Below are 22,628 nucleotides of genomic sequence, written 5' to 3' on the forward strand. Positions count from 1 at the left end.
CTTTTAGACCACATTTCCTTAGTTTGCTTATGAGAATGTCATGTGAGACTATGTCAAAAGCCTTTCTAAAAATCAAAATAGATCTACCACTTCTCCCCATCCACTAGGCCAGAAACCTGGGCAAAGAAGGAAATTGGGTTGGTTTGGCATGATTTGTTCTTGACAAATCCATGCTGGTTTCCATATAACCCTATTATCCTCCAATTGCTTACAAACTGATTGTTTGGCCATGACCAAAATGGTTCAAGGGTGCTGGCCCAAAAGAAAACTAGAGTGGGGTTTTCATAAGCATTTAACATTAGCCTATCAATGCTCCCACTGAAGTCAGGAGTGGAGTTAGGTCAATGCTTGGCATTTATAAAAAAGCTCACCCTAACTTGTTTGCACAGTCATACACCTAACACTAACAGGTTCCTTTCTGTTCTGCATTTCTCTGATTTCTCTCATTTCTATAGTGCTAACAATAAAAGTTAAGGGAATTTAAAAATGTGATGATGCTCTGGGCATGGGCAGCTAGCTGTGGAAAAGTAGTAGAGGCCACATAGTTCTTTATTAACTTCAGCTCTAAACTGTTGGTGCCACAAAAGAGTGCATGTACTCCCCTAACAGGCACAGTGAAAGCACGCATCCGGGGCTGTGCGGAAGGGGGGACAAGCAGGGGCACAGGCCCCTCCCCCATTGGGTAGGGGCACTGAACTCCTCCAGGGTGAGGAGAGGGGTGGTAAAGAAAATCTTCACCATGTGAAATCAGTGTAAACCAACAAAGTGAGGTCATTTTGAAACAATAAACTCTGAAAAAGCTGTGAAGTGACCCTGTCATTTTCATTGGGTTAATTCTGGTCTATTTTTTTCGGTTCATAGATCAAAGCACACAAGAAAGGAGAGGGGTGAGCATCATATAAAGATCATTTGTGAGCAGTATCGTTTTGGATGGTGGACTTTGATTTTTTTCAGTGGATCCTGGCTGAGCAATTTTGTTCCATCTTTTCCATCCCGTCAATGACTTCAACATCTACATCAGTATTCCTCAGGATGCCTGCATTTGTTTTCCACAATGTGATTCACCTGCAAGATTACAAGCAGGGCATATTGGTTGCCTTGGGTTACAGAAGACACTGGTAGAGTGCACCTGAAACACATTTCCCCATAAAAGATGTCCTCTCACTTGGGTTTAAAGCTTTGTGATGTGTGTCTGCCCCACGGACTTCAACACAAGACTTAGTTTTCTGTTTTTTTTGACCTTCCTGTTTTACTAATCTGAATGGCAGGTCTCTCTCCTAACTGGGGACAGGGGGAAATACTTAGGTGCAAAGTTAACTGTCCAAATGATAGAAGCACAAAAATCCTCAAATCTCCCACCCACATTTATCCAGCAATTTGAAAGTTATAAGGGAGCCCATTGCTTTGGGCTGTCTCCCCTCCCTGGGGTCTCTTCCCACTTTTTGACTTGGCTCTGACATTGAAGAGGTTGTGCAGGTGCTGATCTACCTTATGCAGAGTCCATCAGCTGCAAAGCAAGCGGCACCAGAAAGGCTGAACAACAGCCCGCCTGCTCCCAATTACCAAGGCCCAGGAAATCAATGCAATTAAAATGATAGATTTGCTGCAGCAGGGAGCAGAGCGCACCGGGCGGCTTATTCAGCGCAGATTTTCTTCCTTAATGACAGATTGCAGCGTCCTTCCCATAAACCCCTCTAGGAGAGGAGCGAGCAGCTTGTGTGGCTATAGGGGTGTGTTTAGAGGGAGCAGCTCACAGGTGCGAGCAGAGGGGGAGGGGGCGGGGGGACTTCTCCGAGCAAAGGCCCTGAATCAGCAGAATGCAGAGATGGGGCGGCAAGGAGGAACACCCCCCCCAGCATCCGTAGAAGGGGCAGGCGCTGTAGCCTGTAGTCCCCCCCCCGCTGAGCGCTGCCGCCCCAGCGAGAAAGCGAGGAGCGCTCGTGCCCCACGAACAAAGCCGGCACGGCAGCCCCACCCAGCCCCTTTGTGCCGCGCCTGCTGCTGCCGGAGAAGGGACCCCCCCCCCCATGCTGCCACGCGCCCCTTTGCACCGCGCAACGCACCACCCCCCGCTCGGCCCGGCGCGGCCCGCTTGTACCGCGCAAGCCCCGCTTCGACCGCCGCCGCCCAGGGGCCGGGCGAGTTCATTGTCCCCTCACAGCCCCGCCCGCCTGCTGACCCCCAGCAGAGCAGCCGGGAGAAGGCGACGCGCGCGCGCTGCTCCATCCCGCTCGTGCCGCCGCCCCAGGACCTTGCAGAGGGCGCAGCTCGTTCCTCCCTCCCTCCGGTGCCTTTGTAGTGCTGCCGCCGTCCGGGGCTGAGCTTTGCCGCTCCCCCCACCTGCTGCAGCTGCTGCACAGACCACTAGCCGGCGCAGGGGGAGCTAGTCGTGCGCCGCCCCCCCGGGGCCCCTTTGTGCTGCTCGGCTCTGCCTTAAGACACGAGGCGGGTGCGTCACGGCCGAGGCGCTGCTGCTGCTAGCAACACACACACACAAGCAAGCAAGCCCATTAACCCCGAGGCAACCCATCCCCGATCGATCCCTTCCCTGCACCCCGCCCCACAGCCGCTCCGCCATTTCCGAGATCTGAAGGAGAAGGGCTCGGAGCATCCCCCGCCTTGCACCCACCCACTCACCGGCCCCACACCAAGGAAAGGCTGAGGAGTAGCTGGGGTAAGTCCGAGCCTCTTTTTGCCCTGAGGCGGCGATTGTTTCTGCTTCTGTTTGGGGAGCTTCGTGCCCAGCGTCTCGTGGTGGGAAGGACACTGGAGGGCTGCTCCCTGCGCTCTGCTCGCTCACTCACCTCTCCAGGAGATGGGCACGTTCCGCAAAAGGGGAGAAGGGCTGGATGCGGAGGGGTGGCTGGACAGAGAGCTGCGGAGATGGGGAGATGGGTGGAGGAACGTGGGGCGGGGGGGACTGTGTCGATGTCGCTAGATGGAGAGATGCAGTGTGGATGGAGGGGACTGCGGGGATGAATTCCATGAAAAGATGTTGCATATCCCACTCGCTGTTGTTCAGGGTTTCCAGAAAGCGCTCTGGAGATTCACCCTGGACGATGAAGGAATACATTGTTTTAATTGGTTTTATGTTTAAAAATAACAATCCCCCTCCCCCCCCCCGCCCAGCTGTCGTGCAATTAAAGCCTAACCCTAATGACAATTCAGAAAGTAATAGTGATGTAAAACAATGGATTTAGGTCACTTGAGATCAACAGAAGAAATTTTGCCTGAAAAGAACTAAAAACGTAGTTTAGGCTTTGTGTGTGTGTTTGGGTTGTATTTTTGGTGCAATATGAGTTTGAGACACATCACTGTGTTACCGTTTTCATTTTTTGTACGTGTGCTTGTAAGACATCTTTTTTTTTTTTTTAATTCCAGGAAGGATGGTGAAACTAGGGAATAATTTCAGTGAGAAGAGCACAAAGCAGCCCCTCTTGGAGGATGGATTTGACACTATCCCCTTGATCACACCCCTGGATGTCAATCAGCTACAGTTCCCACCTCCTGATAAGGTACAGTAGGCCCCAGTTTCCCCCGCCCCGAGAATCACAACCAAATCTCACACAAACAACAGGAGAATCATTTGTGTAATGGGTCACCTAAACATCTCATTTATTAGAGGTCATTTTAAGGAGTGGCTGTTTCCTCACGGGAGAAAAAAATAATTAAGCCAGTGATAATCATGAACATTTCAGTAAAAGTGATTTTTCCATTTAAGTGCCATTAGTTATCATTAAAACATTTATATTGGGGTTAGATGGTAGTGAAAAAAATCACTAAGTACATTTAGATTTCTTTGTTGCTTTGGGGATGCAATGTGGTATTTGCAAGCTTGTCTGTGATACGTTATGTCACTATTTTTATTGTATGTGTCTGTCTTTAGAATCCATAAAGCAACTGTGAAAATTCACTGTGGGATATCCTGCAATGTGGAAGCATTGCTTTAGAACTCCACAGGGTTGGCTCAGGCAGAACAGCCACACAGGGAACCTCCTCACCCCTTGTGTGTCTCAGAAGGGACTCCATGCTGGCCCTAGATAAGCCAATATGAAAGGGGAAGTTGTGTATGGGGTAGTGGCTGGGCTACTAGATTCCTAATTAAAAGATCTTGTGGTTCAAAACTCCTGAATAGAAAATATGTGTGTGAGGGGCTTAGTATCTTCTATTCCAGCTCAGAGGATGGAATCTGGATCCAAGAAAGGTTGTACTGCCGCCCCATACCCTGTTCACTTGGGGAAGAAGCTTGTATTCCAACTCTCTGACTACTGTTTAGTCCCTCTCACAAAGCCTGATTATTCAGACTTAGATGCAGAAGGGCGACTACAGAAACCTCAAGACACTTTTCATTCCCTTCACAATAAAGAATCTGAGAACACTTATCAGTTATGTGACATAATGGAACATATACAAGAAGACTGGTTTTTCAAACATTCTTCCATTTGTGTAACTTAAAAGCATAATGGTATCTGGTATCGATATCTTCTCAAAAATAAAAGAAGCAGCCACAAACTTGAACTGGCAAATGGTCACTAAATATATTCAGTAACAAATAACTACATTTTATGGTGAGTTTTTGCTTCCTAATCTTTGAGGTCTCTGCTCTTTTCTTAGAAAGGCAACCTATACTTACCATTTATCTTGAAAATTTTATGTGTCCTTACCCTAAGGATAAAGAATATCTGTAAAATTTTCTAAATATGTTCATGTATGAGAGACAGTAAGGGTCCATTTATACCCTCCATTACATGGGTGTAACTCCCATCAACATCATTTCTGTCTAGTATGTGGTCACCAGTTGGCCGGCACATTAGACCGGATCAGTCCACAATAGCTGCTTCAAAGCTTTAGAGTCCATTTCTGCCCTCAGTTACATGGGTGTAATAACCATACTGAGGGCAGAATTGGACCCTAAGGCTTTAAAACTGTTGTTGTGACTGACTGTGTCTGCCACCTGGTGACCAGACACAATCTATTAGCAGGGTCCTGCAGCCAAAGGATGAACTTGCTGAGCATGCATGTTTTATTACTCAACTGCTAAGCAGAGTCTTGAACCAGGAACACTATGGTTCACAAGCAGCAGCTTAACCAAAATGGAGCCTCTTTGGCTAAGCCAATAGGAGCTATGCTAAATTTGTCAGTACTGGAAGTTGTTCTTTGATTAGTACATGGTCAAGTAGCACCGGGCAGAACTCCCATTGCAGACAACAGAGGTGGTGTGAGCAGAACCAAGGATAAGATATGGAACCAAAACCCAACAGAGGACTCAAATATTTGGTTAGCATTTCTTCTTTCCCCACTGCCTAACTTTGTGTGTGTTAGTTTCCTTTCCTTTGTGCAATCATTTAAACACAAGTAGAAGAGTATCTTACAGGCCTTAATGGGTCCCTTTTGTGTCTAGTTGGTCACAGCTATTTAAGATGCTTCTTAGTTTGTAGGCTACTGATACAGACTTATGAGCTCTATTAAAAATAAAGCATTTATTAAAGATGCCAGTAATAGTAAGGATTGCAGAGATCAAATTCTGAAGCCGCAGTATAGGCTTGTGTATTAAATGTAAGATCCAAGCTCACTATTCAGTTACAAAACTCTGGTGTGACAGTGAAGCATAAAGATAACTTAATGGAGAGTGGTGACTAATGTTAAGAATTTGATGGTTTTGACTGTTTCTAAATTAAAGGCTGAATTGATTTAGGTATATTTTTGGTTATGTTAAACAAAAGAAAATATTATATAACTAGGCAGATAAAACTGTGTTCACTGTCAGCTGGATGTAATTTTTGAATGCCTGAGATTATGCAATATGATGAAAGAGTGGGTTAAAATGGAAAAAAATTAAAGACCAATTAACTCCCATGATGCTATTGAACACAATTATAATAAAATAGAAGATAAAATGTATGGAAAATAGCTTCCAAAACTAAGCACATCTATGTAATAGTCTAAACATATCTTGTAAATTTTGTGGCATTGGGCCCAAACTATCACTTGTTCAAGACGTTATTTCAGAGAAGGAGCTGTCTGTGAAAGTGGGCAAACCCAAAGCTTTCAATTCAGTGTCTGGCTTAAGTGTCACAATTCTGCTTTCAGAGGTGTATAGTTCCCCTTGACATCATTGGGTTTCATAAAGACAGTATTAGGCCCTAAAACCAAAAGGATGCAGAGGTCTGTTCTTCGGAACAAAATATTGAACAGATCCTTACGGCTTAGTACGAAGGGAGGAGTGCGCCTGGTTTTGAATATGACACTATAAAAAAGATACTGAAAAAGTTGTAGAAGAATGAAAATGGGACAGATAAGATGAACTATAACTTTGTGAAGGAGTTAAGGAATCTGTATTCATTAGAATACAAGAGATTAATAGGGTCGTGACTCAGGTATGAAATATTTTAGGGAATTGATGATGGACTGAGATTGGGCATTTTGCTGCTTTCAGTCCCAGAATGCTACTGTGAGAGAATACTGCTAATATTGCTTTGCTGTTATCTACTAGAATTTTTTTTTTTGAACTGACCTCTTAATTGATTATCTGATTCAGTCAATCTCTGGCTTGAAACCTCACTAGTTGAATTCCCCTGAAGCTGATGTAGGTGACCATTGTGACAGACTGACAATATCTTAAGCAAACCTCATGGAATGAAGCTAAACTTTATTGAATTAAATCTTATTTAATTAGGGTTAATACCTTTGGGGTACACTGTATTAAAAATGCAATAATGTATGTGTTGTTGTGTATCTTCTCTAGTAAGGAGCAGGAGGCTAATATACTTGATATCAGCCCTTTGAAACCTGCCCCCCTTCCTCCCCAGAAAGGTGCTCATATACTAGTTCAAACTAGATTTTCCAGGGACCAACAGACAAATAGCCTGGTTTTAAACTGGCTCTTGGCCTTCTTCCTGATCCAGTAAATGGACAGAACCCTGGTCTATGAAGGGCTCCAATCCTTTGGGAAGGATTGGGCCTAATGAGGCCCCCTAAGACTGGGTGCTTGTTCTGAGCTGAAACTGTGATGAGCTTGTAACCACAAGGAATCCTCTTGGGGGAGGGGGAGGGTTGAAGGACTGTTCCTCACAGACTCCATGTTAGGATGATCTCTGATAAGCTTATTAATATGCATGTAGGTATCTTTATTGTTTTTAATGTTTTCTCTGTGGTGCTTTTTACCTTAAGAATAAAATAGGCTTGCATAGGAAGTGCTGGGTGGTACTTTATAATTATAGAAATTATACCTGGTAACTGTTGTTAGGGCAACCTCGGTTCGAATCTGAGTCACAGAACCAAGATGTTTGAGCTCCCCTGCCCTTTCCCTCTCTCTGTTCCCAGACACAGTTCGCTGGAAAGCGAGTCTAAAGTTCAATCTGCAGGCAATGTGATGGGTTTATTGGGGCTAAACAAGCAAGCATGAAACCATAGACCTTCACACCAGTCAGGCTTCCTCTTCCATAACTGTATCCCTAGGCCCTTCACGCTAGTCGGGCTTATCTTTATACATCGATAGTTTCCTCTCTACCCAATCATAGCTCTATATGCCCATAGAGCTCCTTCTTTCCCTAACCATAACTCTGTATGTCGACAGAACCTCCTCCCCCTCCTTCTTCTTGGTAGGCTTAATTATATCTGTGGTGCCCCACCTCTTCCAATTTATCATTATGTTCCATTTTAGAGAATTTTGAGTCTGGGGGCTTTGGTACCACCTCTTTTGTACCTCATGGGAGGGGTAGGGAGTGAGGCTACAATCTAGCTAAGGTCAAATTTCTCATAGTCTCAGTATTTCTTCCTTACACCCTGTCCCCCCTCCTCCCCTGCTTCTTGGTTACTATAGCAACTTCTGTCCCGGTCTGTCCCCTTATCTTCTTTTATTACAGAAAGGCAAGATTTTTAACTCTGTTTGGGCAGGGGCGAGTAAAATTACCACAGTTTAACCTTGTGATTTTACTTATATTTTCTTGTTTACCTCTTAGCCTATTTGGGCTTAAAACAAGGCCAGAAGCAAGGTTGTTATTGTTTAGTTTTCTACCTTATTTACTTTACATTCTCCTAACAACTGTCTCTGAAGAGAAAGTAAGCAGGTGTCCTTGGGCAACCTATCTGTGCAGGGAATAACACAGTGAAGGGAGGGAACTGCAGCCTGGAAATATCTCAACTGGAAGGGAGAGAGACATGGATCTCCACTACCCAGAAGGACAACAGCTGGGAAGCTGGAAGCTTGAGAGTGGATGCCCTTGCTGGTCTAGTGAGGGGAAATACAGGTGCAGCTTCCCTGAAATGTGACAGCCATATCTAATCTTGAAATATACTAAAGGAATATGGGGAAAAAATCAGTATCACATCATATCTGATCCTAACCAATAGTGTGTTGAACTAATCCGTTGCATTTCTGATGTGCTTACATACACCCTTCTGCACAAATAAAATATAGTAACAGGGCAATGCAGCATTTGAACAAAACCAAACATTTATGGAATAGTCTTCCAATTATATGCTCCCTTCAGCTTCCTCAAAAACACATAGAAGGGAAATTCATCAGTGTTTGCTAGTTGAAAAAGGGTAAAAGTGTTAGGAAGAATGTTTAAACTTCCATGTCCTCCATGAGGGAATTGTACATAATAGGAAGAATTAATTATTTAGTTAGTTAGCACCAGTGGTGTTTGATGCCAGTAAAAGTACCATAAAGTAACTCAGTGTTGTGTTTAAAGGAAAGTGTATATTTACTCCGGTTAAGTTAATAAGCTGTGATGTGTTTTTGTGTCTTTAGAGGAACAAACGAACCATATTATTTCTCTGAGCTGTCCAGGAGATGCTGGGCATTGCAGAGCACACGGTTCTGGGAAAACTTGGGGCTGGGAGTGTGCTGGGGTCACCCTTCAAGCTGTAACCAAGGCTGGTGGAAACCAGAGTGGGGCTGCAGACAGGCTGCTGGGGTCAGAGCTGTTGAATCAGGGCTGTCTAGCACACAGACACTCCAGCCTGCAGGTCACACCTTGTGGTGAACAGCTCAGATTGGAAGATGCAACAGCAAAGCATCTGAGGCACCCAAGGCTACAGAGCAGGTGGCGACACAACTCCTCACTGGTTCAGATTGCATCCCAGAACATAACAATCATGTCCTTTTAAATGTACTGGGAATTTACATTATTTCATATTTAAAGCTATGAACAAGAAGACACCCATGTCTAGCGCAAAGCTAGAAATAAGCCTTAGGGTGCGCTGATCTAATTAGTAATAGCTTTCTTGTTGATGTTTTTGAAAAGGTTGTGGTCAAAACGAAAACAGAATATGAACCTGATCGCAAGAAGGGAAAATTTCGTACTCCCAAAATAGCTGAATTCACAATCAGCATCACAGAAGGAGTTTCAGAAAGATTTAAGGTAAGCAAAGCTATCTATGCTGTTAATAACTCAATTGCAGTTACAGAAGTACACTCAATTACCAACTGTAGTCAAAGAAAATGGATTTAAAGAACAAACATATGGCAGAAAATTAAAAAATTGAGTGCAACTACAGTATCTCAGCATTAGTAATTAGGACCAATTCCTGCACTCTTTTCAGCCAAGTGCTTCACTCCTTACTTTGACTGGAACTTCAACAGGATTTTTGTCAATTGGAGTTTAACGTAAGTAAGTGGTGAGTATCTTATGGATGTGTAACTCCCATTACGTTACTAATGTTCATTAGCTTTAGAGAAGAAGTACTACACAGTCATTTACTTTCTTTTTTGCTTATTTTTTATCATATCCAAAACATTGTTTTAAAGGAGCAATATTTTTCTCAGTGTTTTTTCTTGTGGTGGTTGATGAGTATGAATGCACTGAGTGACTGGATGGCTCAGGGAATTGGTAATAGAGCTGTTTGCCAGCAGCTTATTGGTTCAAATATATCCCCTAGTATGGTGATATATAAAAATTGTATTACCATCTGATGCCTGTTCAGTGAAAGCGGGTGGTCTGAGTCCATTCTTTGGTGAAAATGCGTCCACGTCACAACAACTCCCTTTGTAGGTAGTCTGACAGAGATGAAGGGCTTAATGGATGAAAAGACTTGAATCATTCCCTCCCCCCGCCCCACCCAGAGGATAGGGGTTCTTGAGCCATATTAGCCAGTGATTAGCAAAGTGATGAAATGTCAGCAGCAGTGCAAGCTTCTGTATTTGTTTTGTCAAACTTCAGTTTCCAGTGCTGTCCGTCTGACACCTTGCGCAGGAATTAAGTTCACTCAGAAAACATTTTAAAATATTTGCAGGTGATGGCAGTTTAGTGCACAGACTAAAACACAGCTGGAAGGTGTAAGGTTTAGGTTGGAGATAAAATGTGGGGCTGAAAAAAAGAAGCATATTCTCTTCCCAATGCACATGTGTAACTTCAGTTAGTGTTAATGGGAGTTTTATGGGCACGTCAAGAAAAGAACATACTCTGTAGTGTGCAGAATAGAACACATCAACCACACATGAACAATGATTCTGAAGGTTCTTTGGGCCAGAATCTGCCCTCAGAAGTGTACAGATAACTTTCACTGAAATCAAAGCAAGCTGTATGTATATAGCCAGCAGTGGAATTGGAGTCTTTGTGCCTGTGTTGAGAGAGAGTTGAGCAAATAAGACCACTCTAAGCAACGATAAATAGCCTGTCATACTGTTGTATAGTCATTTCTAATTTGTAGGGCTGAGCAGTTAGAGCGAGAGCATTTTTATATTGCATTTTTATGTACCTTTGGATGGCATACTTGAAACAAAATGTCTTTTAGGTATGACTTGGCAATTACCACTTTGGGATTAATCTCAAAACAGGGTTGCTAGGTAGTGCTGCTAGGTAACTGCTGTATCAGAGAGAGGTTTCTTTAAGATTTTTGTATCTCTGGGGGATTGCATGATGAATCACACTATGGCGGTATATCTAGGCTTCTGAAGGGAGGGTGTGAGGGGGGTGACCAATTCGGAAAATTGTAGTTTAGCTAATTGAAAACAGTATTTTCATACAGAACAATCAAGCCCTAAAAATGTCCCTCAATTTCCTTATAGCAGTGTTAGGATTAAATTACACTGCTTTGTAACATTTTAAAAAGGACTGACTGCTTCTGCAGCAGGGATGATTGTCTTATTCACCACACCCAATAGTAAATAGTTCATGAATCATTGATGAAATTTCATAAATATGCAGATGAAAAGAAGAGATTGTTGTGGGGTTTTCTCCTGGGTCCTTATTAATTGTGAACCATCATGTTAACTGCTGCTGTTGATTCTGAGAGAGCAAAAGGATGTTTGTTTGAAAGTTAAATATTTGCTATAATTATAAAATGCAAACTGGTGGGATATTGAATTTGGCTTGTGTGCATGAAAAAGCTTCAGAAGCCGTTTTAATGACTTCAGTGTTGTTCATCAGCTGTGGACATGCTTTCTGCAGACTAAAAATCTAATGTTGCACTAAAAATATAAACAAACATATTTACTAATAATTCACATGTGCATTCCAAGATGTAGTCCTTAAATAAGGACAAAGCAGATTGTATTTTTGGGATTCAGTAGTGCAGATCATCTAAAGCTGTGCTTCTAAAGAAGCTATACATTATGACAAACTAAGCAGCCTGCATGTGCATATGTCATGTATCTCATTTGTTTCAGCAGCTGGGTGAATAAGAAGTTATAAAATACATTCTCTGCATTTAAACCATGCTATCATAGTTATAATAAAGCTGAAATTGTTTATGAAGTAGAATTAAAGTGTAAATTTCCCCTAAAGCTTTTAGCTGTATGCAGCCAGATTCTGATCTCAGTTACTTCAATACAGCTGAAATCAGAATTTGATTCAAGAGTCCAAAATGGACAGAATATGAACACTGTATATGAGGATCTATAATCCTATTCTGGTTTTCCAAAAGTAACCACCCCTATATAGATATGAATTTAAATGGCTAGTTTTAAGTGTGAATTAGATATCTGTGGAACTCTTTGAGAACTGTGGGGAAATAAGGGGAATTATCTGTCACCTTTGGAAAGCCAGTTTCAGTTGGATTACATGTAAAGGTTTTTATCTAATCTCCAACAAGTTGTTCACAACACAGAACCACTGCACATAGTTCAGCATGGCTCGCAGTCTCTGCTCAAAACAGACCTATGACGGGAAATGGGGGTGAGAGGAGGAAGGTATTACAGATCAGAATTGTGGAGCCAGGATGTCTGATCTTCTTCCCGTTGAACAGTGGTATAGTGATGCACACGCTGTCGGCTGCACACAACTGTTTCAGAAACAATAATGTACACTAGAGAACAATTGTAAGCTGATGCTTTTACCTTTTGGGAAAGAAATCTAGGTAGAGAAACACTTACAATTTAAGTGATTTTTGGAAAGTAAATGTTTGTTTCCCCAATACATTTCAAACCTTCTTAAAAATTGTAGTGTACTTTTATAAGCCATGACTTGTAAAGACCAATTAATTCTTCAGACGTTATCCTTGACATGTACGCTCACGTCAAATTACACAGCCAAAGCCTGAAGCTTATTTGCAGCACAACCATATGGTGCAAGTCATGTGCTATCAAGTAACAAACAGTTGCTTGAATGTTTACAAGCGGTTATGGAAAAGGGAATGAGGCATCCTCCTAAAATAATCAGTTCTCCTTATTCAAATCCTACAGTTTGGTATCTTTTGCCTACTGTTTCATAAGTTATTTTAATTGATGGAAGAAATGCAAGTGAATAAAACATATTGAAAGGTTTCATTATTGATCTACTTAGAGAGACAACATGGATGAGGTAATATCTTTTCTTGGACCAACTTCCATGGGTAGTAGAGATGAGCTTGAAAACCCCACAGAGCTTTTCTTTATGAAATTGGGCCAAGAAAAGATATTACCTCACCAACTATGTCGCTCTCATATCCTGGGATCAACATGGCCACAGCAACACTGCAAATAGCGTTTTATCTAAAGACTTTTTGCCTGCTGTAACTGAAGTTTCTGTAACGGAGAAAGAGACAAGAAAAATATATTTCTGTATTTTTTATTTACTTTGTGTATTTGGTGGCATGTTGGCGTGAGTAATCCCATTCCTATTCAGCAATTCTTTAAATATCTTTAAAATTCATTTAAAGATAAGCATGTGCGTAAGTGCCTTTGTGTCTAGTCATTAAGGCCTGTAACCTGCAAACACCTCACATAAGTAGTTCTTCAGCTTTCAGTGGAACTACTCATGTAATTAGTGTTACATGAATGCAAATATTTGCAGGACTGGGGCCTTGGTCATGTCCTCATATTATTTGGACAAGTCTTTCCCAGAGCAATAGGGGAAAGAATTTTTACATTTTTAAATAGGATTGCCATTGTAAAATTACACAAATGGGTAGAGGGCAGCACTCTGCGGCAATTGCTTTTTTGCATTTTTGGTTATTGTCAAGTTGATGGTGATGTCCCTTTAAACATCTCTGATTGAAAGGCGTTTGCTTACAATGGGAACCAGTAGATTTAATAACAGCTGCAAAATGGGACTGTAATAACATCTTACCTGGTCCAGCAACAGGTTGCCTATGCCTCAGTTTCAGTGAAAATCCTCTCTTTCTGGGACATGGCAACATGCTAATAACAAAAGAACATCCTTCTGGCCATATCCAGGCTTCAACACTCCCTTGGCCCTTCTTCAGGCTCAATAATCTTTTCTTCGGGGCTGTCATCCCCAGTGCCTGCTCTACTCTCTTGCTCACAGCATTTACAAGGTTCTTCACTCCACTATCACAGGGTTTCCCTCAGAGTCGTTCATCTAGTCACAAGGGTTACAGTATCACCATTTGCTGGTGCTATGCTTTGTCCCTTTATTACAAGCCCCTTATTCTGAATTCTATGCCATAGACTGTTCACTCTCAAACTGTCTTCTTTCTCTGTTTCCAAGGACCATTTCCTATTACATCTGTCTGCCTCTTCCTAAAGTCTGCCCCAAGAGTTGTTAGCCAATCCCCTCAGGGGCTCCATTCCTGGCTCACACTCCAGTTGTGGAAACACCTGGTGCCTGGCTAATTTCCCCTGTCAGTTGTCATCTTCCACAGACCTCTTCTGCTGCTGGCCTTTATCAGAGCTGTCACCTCACTGGAGCATCTCCCCAGCCAAGTACTGCCTCTTCCCTGCTCTCTCTCATTTGAGAAAGACAACTGTAATATTCTGCTGCATCTCATATCATGCATTGCAGCCCAGCCAATAATTCTGAGGCCTCTTCCATCCTCCTTAGTCTGAAGAGGCTGGGCCTTGGAATGGGGTGGCTATAAAGGCAGCTGTCTTACAGGGAGTTTTAGAGGGAAAGTCTAGTGCAATGTGTGCTGGCCATATGGCCAAATCTGACACAGCATGTTAAAAATACCCTTCTGAAGGAAGGTGCCTATTAATTTTTTCAACTAGCAAAATAAATGTGGAACTAACATGCTTTAGGTTTCCCTGCTCAGCCACTTGCTTTTAGTTGCATCCCATCACCCAATCTATGTCTCCATATTAACAATTTAAGTTGTACACTCTTTGGAACAGAAACCTTGTTTCTGATTTGTCTGTAAGGCACCTAGCACACTCAATGCTACACGAAGAGTGAAAACTTACATTTACCTTTTATCTCAGTGACTCACAACCTATACATATGCTCCATTTACACCTGAAGGGCAGGCACTTCTGGGAGGAAATGCAGCAACAATGCAAAACAGTTTAGGCCACAAAGAGAAGTCCATTGTTACCCAATTTAAACTGCAGAATTGTAGGCAGGCAGAACATAATTGCTCAAGACAAAGTCTTGCTATCTGCAGATTAATGCCATTGTGAAACATACCACGGACTCCTAATTAAATGGTCACAACATCCATTTGATCTCCCAACTACAAGACTGCACCTCCAACAGCACAGTGACCCCCACCATCACATTAGAGCATTGGTTCAGGACTTAGTAAACTGGAAGAGAACCACTGGTGAAATCAGCTCCTTCACCCTAAGTGACACCTATGCCTTCCATAATGGTCTCGGAGACCCAGGAAATCTCTTTGTGATAACTGGCAGAGGGAACAAGGGGCCACTGAGTTTTAGAAGTATTCCCACAGCCAAGTATATACATAATAATACACCAAAGGGTGTCCTGTAATGTCTCTACCAAGAGCCAGTAGCCCACTGGGATGCAACTAAAAGCAAGTGGCTGAGCAGGGAAACCTAAAGCATGTTAGTTCCACATTTACTAACATGAATGGTTTTAGGAGGGGAGGAGTAGGATTTATATGAATCATAGAAGATTAGGGTTGGAAGGGACCCCAGGAGGTCATGTAGTCCAACCCCCTGCTCAAAGCAGGACCAACCCCAACTAAATCATCCCAGCCAGGCCTTTGTCAAGTCACACCTTAAAAACCTCTAAGGATTGAGATTCCTCCAGAAGGATGTGATTTGAGAAAAAATTTGAAGGAGGGGAAGGTGGAAGCTTGATAGAGTGGGTTAATGAAAGATTTCAGGCAGAAGGGGGCTGCTTGAAAGAAGGTGAGCTGGTGAGGACACGAAAGGAGCAGTAAGCCAATTAACTGGACAAGAGAAAGTGAAAGAAGAGAACAGAGATAGGAGCTAAATTGCACATGGTATTGAAACAAAGTGACTTTTAGATAAGATGCTTACATTTAATACAGGAGGGTAGGAGAAACCAGTAAGGGGTTTGAAGAAGGGGCAGACAGTGTTGGAGCAATGGATAACCCAAAATGCTACTGCAGAAGTTGGTTGAAAGGGAGCAAGACAAATATCAGCGAAGTGAGTGAGGATGAAGTTGCATTAGTCAAGGAGAGAGGTGAACACTGCTTGGACAGTGTTTTTTGCAGCTGTAGTGGAGGAGACTGGTCTGCTTGAGAAGATCTTGTAGCACTACACCTGTTCCATTTCTTTTCAGACTTTTTGATTTTATTGTCTGTCATTTGCTTTCTCTTTTGTTAGTTTAATTGTCAGAACCCATGAGTGAGTTTGTTCAGTATCGCCAAACTCCATAATCATCTCTAACTGTTCCCGCAGCAAGAACCTCAGTTCATTTGTTAGTCATCTCTTGCCTCGATTATTGTAATGGACTTCTGGCACAATTCTCGGGTTACTGACAGGCACCTCCTGCTGTTTGGGTGCTGCAGAACCAATATAAACCAGCATAAACCAGTATGAACAGGAATCTCAGAACTGAATAGTCTGACTGCCTTTTGAAGAGGATGGGGCACCTGGCTCCCAAAACCCTCGTCCTTTCAGTCTAGTTCCCTGTTCCCTAACCTCGGGAGGGTTGAGGAGAGCAGTACCAACCACTTGGCAGCTTGCCTTGGGGCTTGCCGAAACTGTCCTGCCCATGCCAGAGTCTGCTGTCTCCTTGTAGGATCAGTTTGATCTTCTTGAGGGTAGTTTCCCTGAAGTCCTTTCCTGGGAGCTGCAGAGCTGTTGTTTGTTTTCTCCCAGAGCTGCCCAGACGTTGACTGGAACTTCTTGCTTTTTAAACCCTGATTCGACCCCTGACATGACTGACAAGGCTGGAGGGACGGGCCAGCCATGTCCATAGCAGCTCTTTAGCCCCTTTGCCACCAGTGTGGGTTTATACACCTCACTACAGCTTCTGGCTAGACTTTCTGCTGCTTCTGCTTTTCACTTAAAATCTATTTGCCATATACTTAATATATTGCCATCTCTTCTGTTTGAGCAATTATAGCACAGCTCTCCCCAAAACTAGCTGAAAACTCAGTAAAGTGAGGTGCAACATTTAGATTTTATCTCGTTTTTTCTTTTAAAGAACAATATAATCGAAATATCTACATGAACTGGTTTTGCGCTTATAAAAATCGTTTTAAGGGGAGAACACTCCCGTGCAATGGTGGAGACCCAGCCCATTCCCATTCCCAGTACTCTGGAATGCACACTCCCACTCCACTCCCACTGGGTAGGTACCTCAGGCTCTCAGGCAATTGGCTGCCATGAGAAGAAGAGATGAAAAGTCCCCTTGGGGGAAGAGAAGAGTTGTCTGTACCAGAATTTCCACCTCCTCCTCCCATTGAACAAAGAATGAGGGTAAACTGACACCAGGATTCCTGTGGGAGGAAGAAAAGAACCTTCTGCTAGGTGAGCGAGAGGATGAAAAGCTACTGAGGAGGTAGAGTTGATAGCTTCAATTGGGCGTCATGGATGTGGAGTAGCTTGCTCCTGTCCTTTGCCTCCATCCTCCCACCCGCCAAATTGCAGTGGGCAATTGGTTGTTCTTGAGGGGGTGGCTATAGATATCGAATGTGGGTGCAGGGCGGGGCAGCGAGTGAGACTTGTTTTAAGGATGGGGATTAGTTGTACTGGAGGAGTGGATTTCTGACCAGGTGATTGGATCAGAGCCTGGAGGGTTGCTCTGGGGTATCAAAAGGAGGGTTATTGTGTGAGCGGGGAAAATTTGGCTGTTGGAAGGTAGATGAGACATTGAGGCTAGAGGAGAGGATGAGTGAGTTGAGTGGAGTTCAGACTGGAATCTAGGGACCTTATTCTTTCCCTCTCCTTGTATATGCCCCTGTGGATATGACCAACTTGTATCCTGGAAGGGGGCAGGATGGGAAGAGGATAAGGGACCTGGTTGAGTTGGAAGAAGCCAAGAGATTTCTGATTAGGGATTTGGAAATGTAGCATGGTTGTAAATTGCAAGCATAATGAGAATAAAAATTCACATTTGGATGCCTTGGGCAATATATTCTATAATAAAGTGTGGGATATTGGTAAGTCTTGGGAACTGTGAATTGGGAGATCTGGGATCTATTCCCAGTTGCAGACTGTGTAACAATGGGCAAGTCATTTAGGACCTGATCTGTAGAAGCATTGAGCACCCACAACTCCAAATGAGGTCAGTGAAAGATGTCAATAATCAGTACCTCTGAAAATCAGCCCCCCAAGGCCTGATTCTGCAAGGTGGTGCAAAGCACCTGCAACTCCCAGTAAAATTGTAGGATTGGACATAAGAACGGCCACACTGGATCAAACCAATGGTCTATTTAGCTCAGTATCATGTCTCCCAAGAGTGGCCAATACCAGGTGCTTCAGAGGGAATGAACAGAACAGGAAATCATGGCGTGATCCATCCCGTCATCCACTCCCAGCTTCATGCAATCAGAGAGTAGGGATGCTCAGAGCAGAGGGTTGCATCCCAGATCATCTTGGCAAATAGCCATTGATGGATCTATCCTCCATGAACTTATCTAATTCTTTTTTGAACCCCATTGTAGTTTTGGCCTTCACAACATCCCCTGGCAATAAGTTCCACAGGTTTACTGTATTGTGTGAAGTACTTCTTTGGGCTTGTTTTAAATCTGCTGCCAATTAATTTCATTGAGTGACCCTTGGTTCTTGTGTTATGTGAAGGAGTAAATGACACTTCCTTATTCATTTTCTCCACACCAGTCACAATTTTAGAGACCTCTATCATATCCTCTCTCAGTAGTGTCTCTTCCAAGCTGAAAAATCCATCTTTTTAATCTCTCCTCTATTTTGTTGCCCTTCTCTATACTTTTTCCAATTCTAATGTATATTTTTTGAGATGGGGTGACCAGAACTACATGCAGTATTCAAGGTGTGGGTGTACTGTACCATGGATTATATAATGGTATTATTATATTGTCTATCTGTCTGATTATCTGTTCCTTTCCTAATACTTCCCAACATGGTTAGCTTTTGTGACTGCCACTGCATATTAAGCAGATGTTTTCAAAGAACTATCCACTTATGCTGGTCCAATGGGAGGTATTACCTCACCCACCTGGTCTCTAATATCCTGGGACCAACATGGCTACAACAACTAGGATTGTCAGTTTTTATAATTCACCACCTGTAATGCAGATAATTTTCCTAGGGTAGACAAGGCCTCAAAATCTGATGCTGTGATCTTTAAATGTCAAAAGTGGTCCTATGCCATGAGTAAGGTTTGTAGGGTGGGGTTCCCAACCACAGTTAGCACTTACTGAAAAGAGACCACAGGTTTCCTTTTGTCTCTAAATGCAGAATTCCAGAATCCTTTTGTGCCTTCTAAAATCTTAAAATATTGTTTTTTGCTTATTTAAGCCTAGTGCAGTGAAATTCTTCTCCTTCAAAGATCTGTGCAGCTGGCTTACTTAGCTCTCTCTAAAATCCAAATTCCATTGAAATCCCTTTTCTCTTTTGATTACTTACTCACATAATTATGTTTGGCTCTGTTTACTATTGTTTCTCATGCTGTAATGTGTGCTATTTTTTGTGATTTGTCTCTCCCCCCCCCGCCCCCCCCCCCCCCAAAAAAAAAAAAAAGCCTCTTGCAGCATCTAGACACACGTGCATTAGTTTATAATTTCAACTAAAAATAACAAGGTCATTTCAAAGACAACTCCTCCACCAACACATGAAACTCACTCAGGCTACACCTCCCTGGGAGAACTAATTCCAGAGCCAAAGCACTGCTCACAGAGTTCCGTCCAGCGAATGAGTAGCATGAACATGGGGGCTTACATCACAACCATCCGGATGGTGCCTATGGAAAGAGATTGTCTAATGCTCTGGACCAGCACCCCATTCAAGTCAATGGGATTCTCTCTGTTGACTTCAGTGGGTATTAGAGCAGGCCCTAACACTGAAAGAATCTCAATCACGGGGGCTTTCTTGATCAGAGTCAACACCATGAATTTTACTCAGTAACAGATTGGTAACCGGTGCAGTCTTTCGAGCACAGCTTGTCACATGCAGTCTACCACATGCACTACTAGGTAGCTGGGCAATCATATTTGGAGTTTCTAAATGATCTTCAGAGGTAGCCTCATTTTGAACACATTGCTGTATTCCCAGTTGGAGGTAGTAAGACACTTCCACAGTGCAGCCTGCATGTGATAAGCAACTGGTGCAATTTATGAATTCTAGAGCACTGAGGATCTAAACAGGATCCCCAGACAACAAATGTCACTAACCAAAAAAAAAAAAAAAAAAGTCACACGTCCCCCTAACTAGCGGGCGCAGATATCACTTTCTCCACACCCTCTGGATATTTTCTGTGCACCCCCCAGTAGCACCTCTATTGTATCTAGATTGATCTTATGTTGCTGACATCCAAACCTCTGTCGTGGGAAGGCAATAAAAAAGGAAATACACTTAACCAATGGCATCTAATACAAGCTAGACTTAGAGTTTGTTATCCCCATACTGCTGGCACAGCTGCCCCAAACCACCTCATTCTGTCCCAGCAGCCTCAAGCACATACTGAACAGGAAAGAGGACAACAGAACCTTTCCAGACACATTTTATATTTTAATACTTTTTATACTTTTATATTAATTTAGATGACATAAATGGTGCAAAAGTGTTAGCCCAGTCACTATCCAACATTAAACCGTGTTAAACAAGGTGTGGGGTTTGGTATACAGAGACTTCAACTTGCTTAGAAGCATGGCACATACATCATTAAACACCCTTTTAACTTTTTATTGAAGAAAAGAAGGAAAAACAGTTAAAACATTTGAAATGTACAGTATTAAATGAAGTTTTCATTTTAACAACATCCCTTGTTCTCTTCTCCCCTTCAGCTGGAGAGAGCTTTTTAAAAGGAAAAACCCCTTGTTTGACAGGCTCTAAGGCCTCGTCTACACTAGAAAGTGTTGTTGACACAAGTTATAGCGGAGATCAAAAAGCGTTGTAATTACCCTTGTGCCTGTCCACACAGCATTCGTGTCCCTGAAGTGCATCCACATTTGGTGCTAGGAGTTGTGGGAAGGTAGAGAAGATTGTAGTGCATCATTGGTGCAGGCTCAACATCCCATGATGCAATGATTTCTGTCCCGTCATTCCATGGGTTTACAATTGCGTTTCGTGGCATTTTTCAACAGCCCCCGATTCCTTTGCAACCGCCATCTTTATCTGAAAGGATGGATCCTGCACTGCTCTCCACTGTTTTTGTCAGTATTCTGAACACATCGCAGCTGCTCATGCACTATATCATGAGTTCCCAAGCGGAACTGGAATCCGAGGCACTTGACCTGTTGAGTGCCATGCAAACAAACAACTCCAGATTACTGTTTGCATTCATGGAGCATCTGCACACAGTGCACCGTCGCTTTTGCACTGAGTTGCGGGATTGCATCGTTATGCAGGTCTGGGATGACGAGCAGTGGCTGTAGACCTTTCAGATGCACAAAGCCACCTTCGTGGAACTGTGTGTGGAGCTCGCCCCTGCCCTGTGACTCAAGGACACCAGAATGAGAGGTGTCTTCTTGGTGGAGAAGTGCGTGGCAATCACCGTGTGGAAGCTGGCAACTCCAGACTGCTAACAGTTGGTTGCGAATCAGTTTGGAGTCAGCTCCAACGGTGGATTTCCTATGTTATCGCAAGTGTGCAGGACCATTAATCACATTCTGCTACGAAGGACTGTGAAATAGTGTACAGAAAGCTGCAAGCAGGGACTTTCTTTCCAGACCAAAAGATTCCAATGGGAGATGCCTATAGAGATATATAGAAATGCCTATAGAGATCCTGGGAGACCTAGCCTACCCCTTATTACCATGAAGCCTTATATGGGCAACCTGGATAGCAGAAGGAGCACTTCAATAATGGGCTGAACAGGTGCCAAATGACAGTTGAATGTGCCTGCTGCCCCTGGGCCTGCGGAGGTATTCACAGGTCTCTTGGCGGTGGAGGTGGGGTCACCACTGAGGATGGTTTCCAGCTTCTTATAAAAGCAGCAGGGCTTTGGCTCTGCACCAGAGTGACGGTTTGACTCTCTAACCTTTTAGTACCCCTGCTGCAGCGCCTTGATTTTCACATGGCACTTCAGCATGTCCCATTTTTATAGTCTTTCTATGCCATTAAATGAGAAATTTGACCATTAAGTATCGTAGTTCCTTCGGCTGCAACAGAGCTGGGACTGAACAGCAGCTTCTCCCCAAATGCTGATCAGATCCAGAAGCTCTGGTGTGCTTCAAGCAGGAGAGCGTTTGGTGCATGGAGCCGCCACGGTCAGCTGGGAAGATGAGATGTGAGCTCTCCACGTTGACCAAGCAGGAAGTGGAATTTCAAAAATTCCCAAGCCTTTAAAGTGGGAGAGGCAGTAGAGTTCAAACTGATGGACAGAGTGGTCAAGATGGGCATTGTGGGACATAACTGACGCTTTGTTGCTAAAATTTTGATGCAAAAAGCTCTATGCTGCTCATCGAGGTGGTTTTATTTTGTCAAAAAATCAGGGGAGTGGGGTCGGTTGAAGGGGATTGCAGTGTGTACACCACCACTAGTTTGGTGCAAAAAGCTGTTTCTTGTGTAGACCAGACTTAAGATGGTATCAAAGATGGTAATAATTGTCCTTTTGGGGAAAAGAGAAGCTAGTTGAGATGGGCTGGAGGAGTTGTTAAAGTCCAATACCGTTTTAATCCCAGGTGGCAGTTGGGATTCAGCTGGACTGGTAGAGGTGGTGATTTCATTCTGGGTCCCTCTCTCTGGCCTGATCTGGTCGGGACATTTCTCATAAATAGGATGACACAGGCCTGGGTCCCAGGAGATGGTAGGGGTGGCAACCATGTGAAGCTTGCTCCAGTAGTCTCCTTCTGTTCTTTCTCTTTTCCTCCCAAAGACTCTTTAAGGACCCAAAAAAGGAGTGGTGGATGGAATAGCCCATCCCCCCATTATTCTGTCCACCAGTTAG

General features: G+C 43.4%; 1 protein-coding gene and 1 long non-coding RNA gene across 2 annotated transcripts in view; one reads left to right on the forward strand and one right to left on the reverse strand.

Annotated features, from left to right (window-relative positions):
- Nucleotides 1-584: 584 nt before the first annotated feature.
- LOC137158598 (uncharacterized) lies at nt 585-2,375 on the reverse strand. The gene is made up of 2 exons (XR_010921456.1): nt 1,489-2,375; nt 585-1,065 (listed from the first exon to the last, which is right to left on the reverse strand). It is a non-coding gene; the product is annotated as an uncharacterized lncRNA (long non-coding RNA).
- A 143-nt stretch (nt 2,376-2,518) lies between these two features.
- The window catches only part of NSG1 (neuronal vesicle trafficking associated 1), a 30,106-nt gene continuing 9,996 nt past the window's right edge, over nt 2,519-22,628 (forward strand). Inside the window, exons 1-3 of the mRNA XM_067556402.1 lie at nt 2,519-2,674; nt 3,382-3,515; nt 9,252-9,368. Of these exons, the coding sequence (XP_067412503.1) occupies nt 3,387-3,515; nt 9,252-9,368 (246 nt within the window). The 5' untranslated portion in view covers nt 2,519-2,674; nt 3,382-3,386. The remainder of the gene's footprint in view (nt 2,675-3,381; nt 3,516-9,251; nt 9,369-22,628) is intronic.

The sequence above is a fragment of the Emydura macquarii genome, unplaced genomic scaffold (genome assembly GCF_026122565.2).
Source record: "Emydura macquarii macquarii isolate MOO-44397 ecotype Brisbane River unplaced genomic scaffold, CSIRO-AGI_Emac_v2 contig_1768, whole genome shotgun sequence".
NCBI lineage: Eukaryota > Metazoa > Chordata > Testudines > Chelidae > Emydura > Emydura macquarii.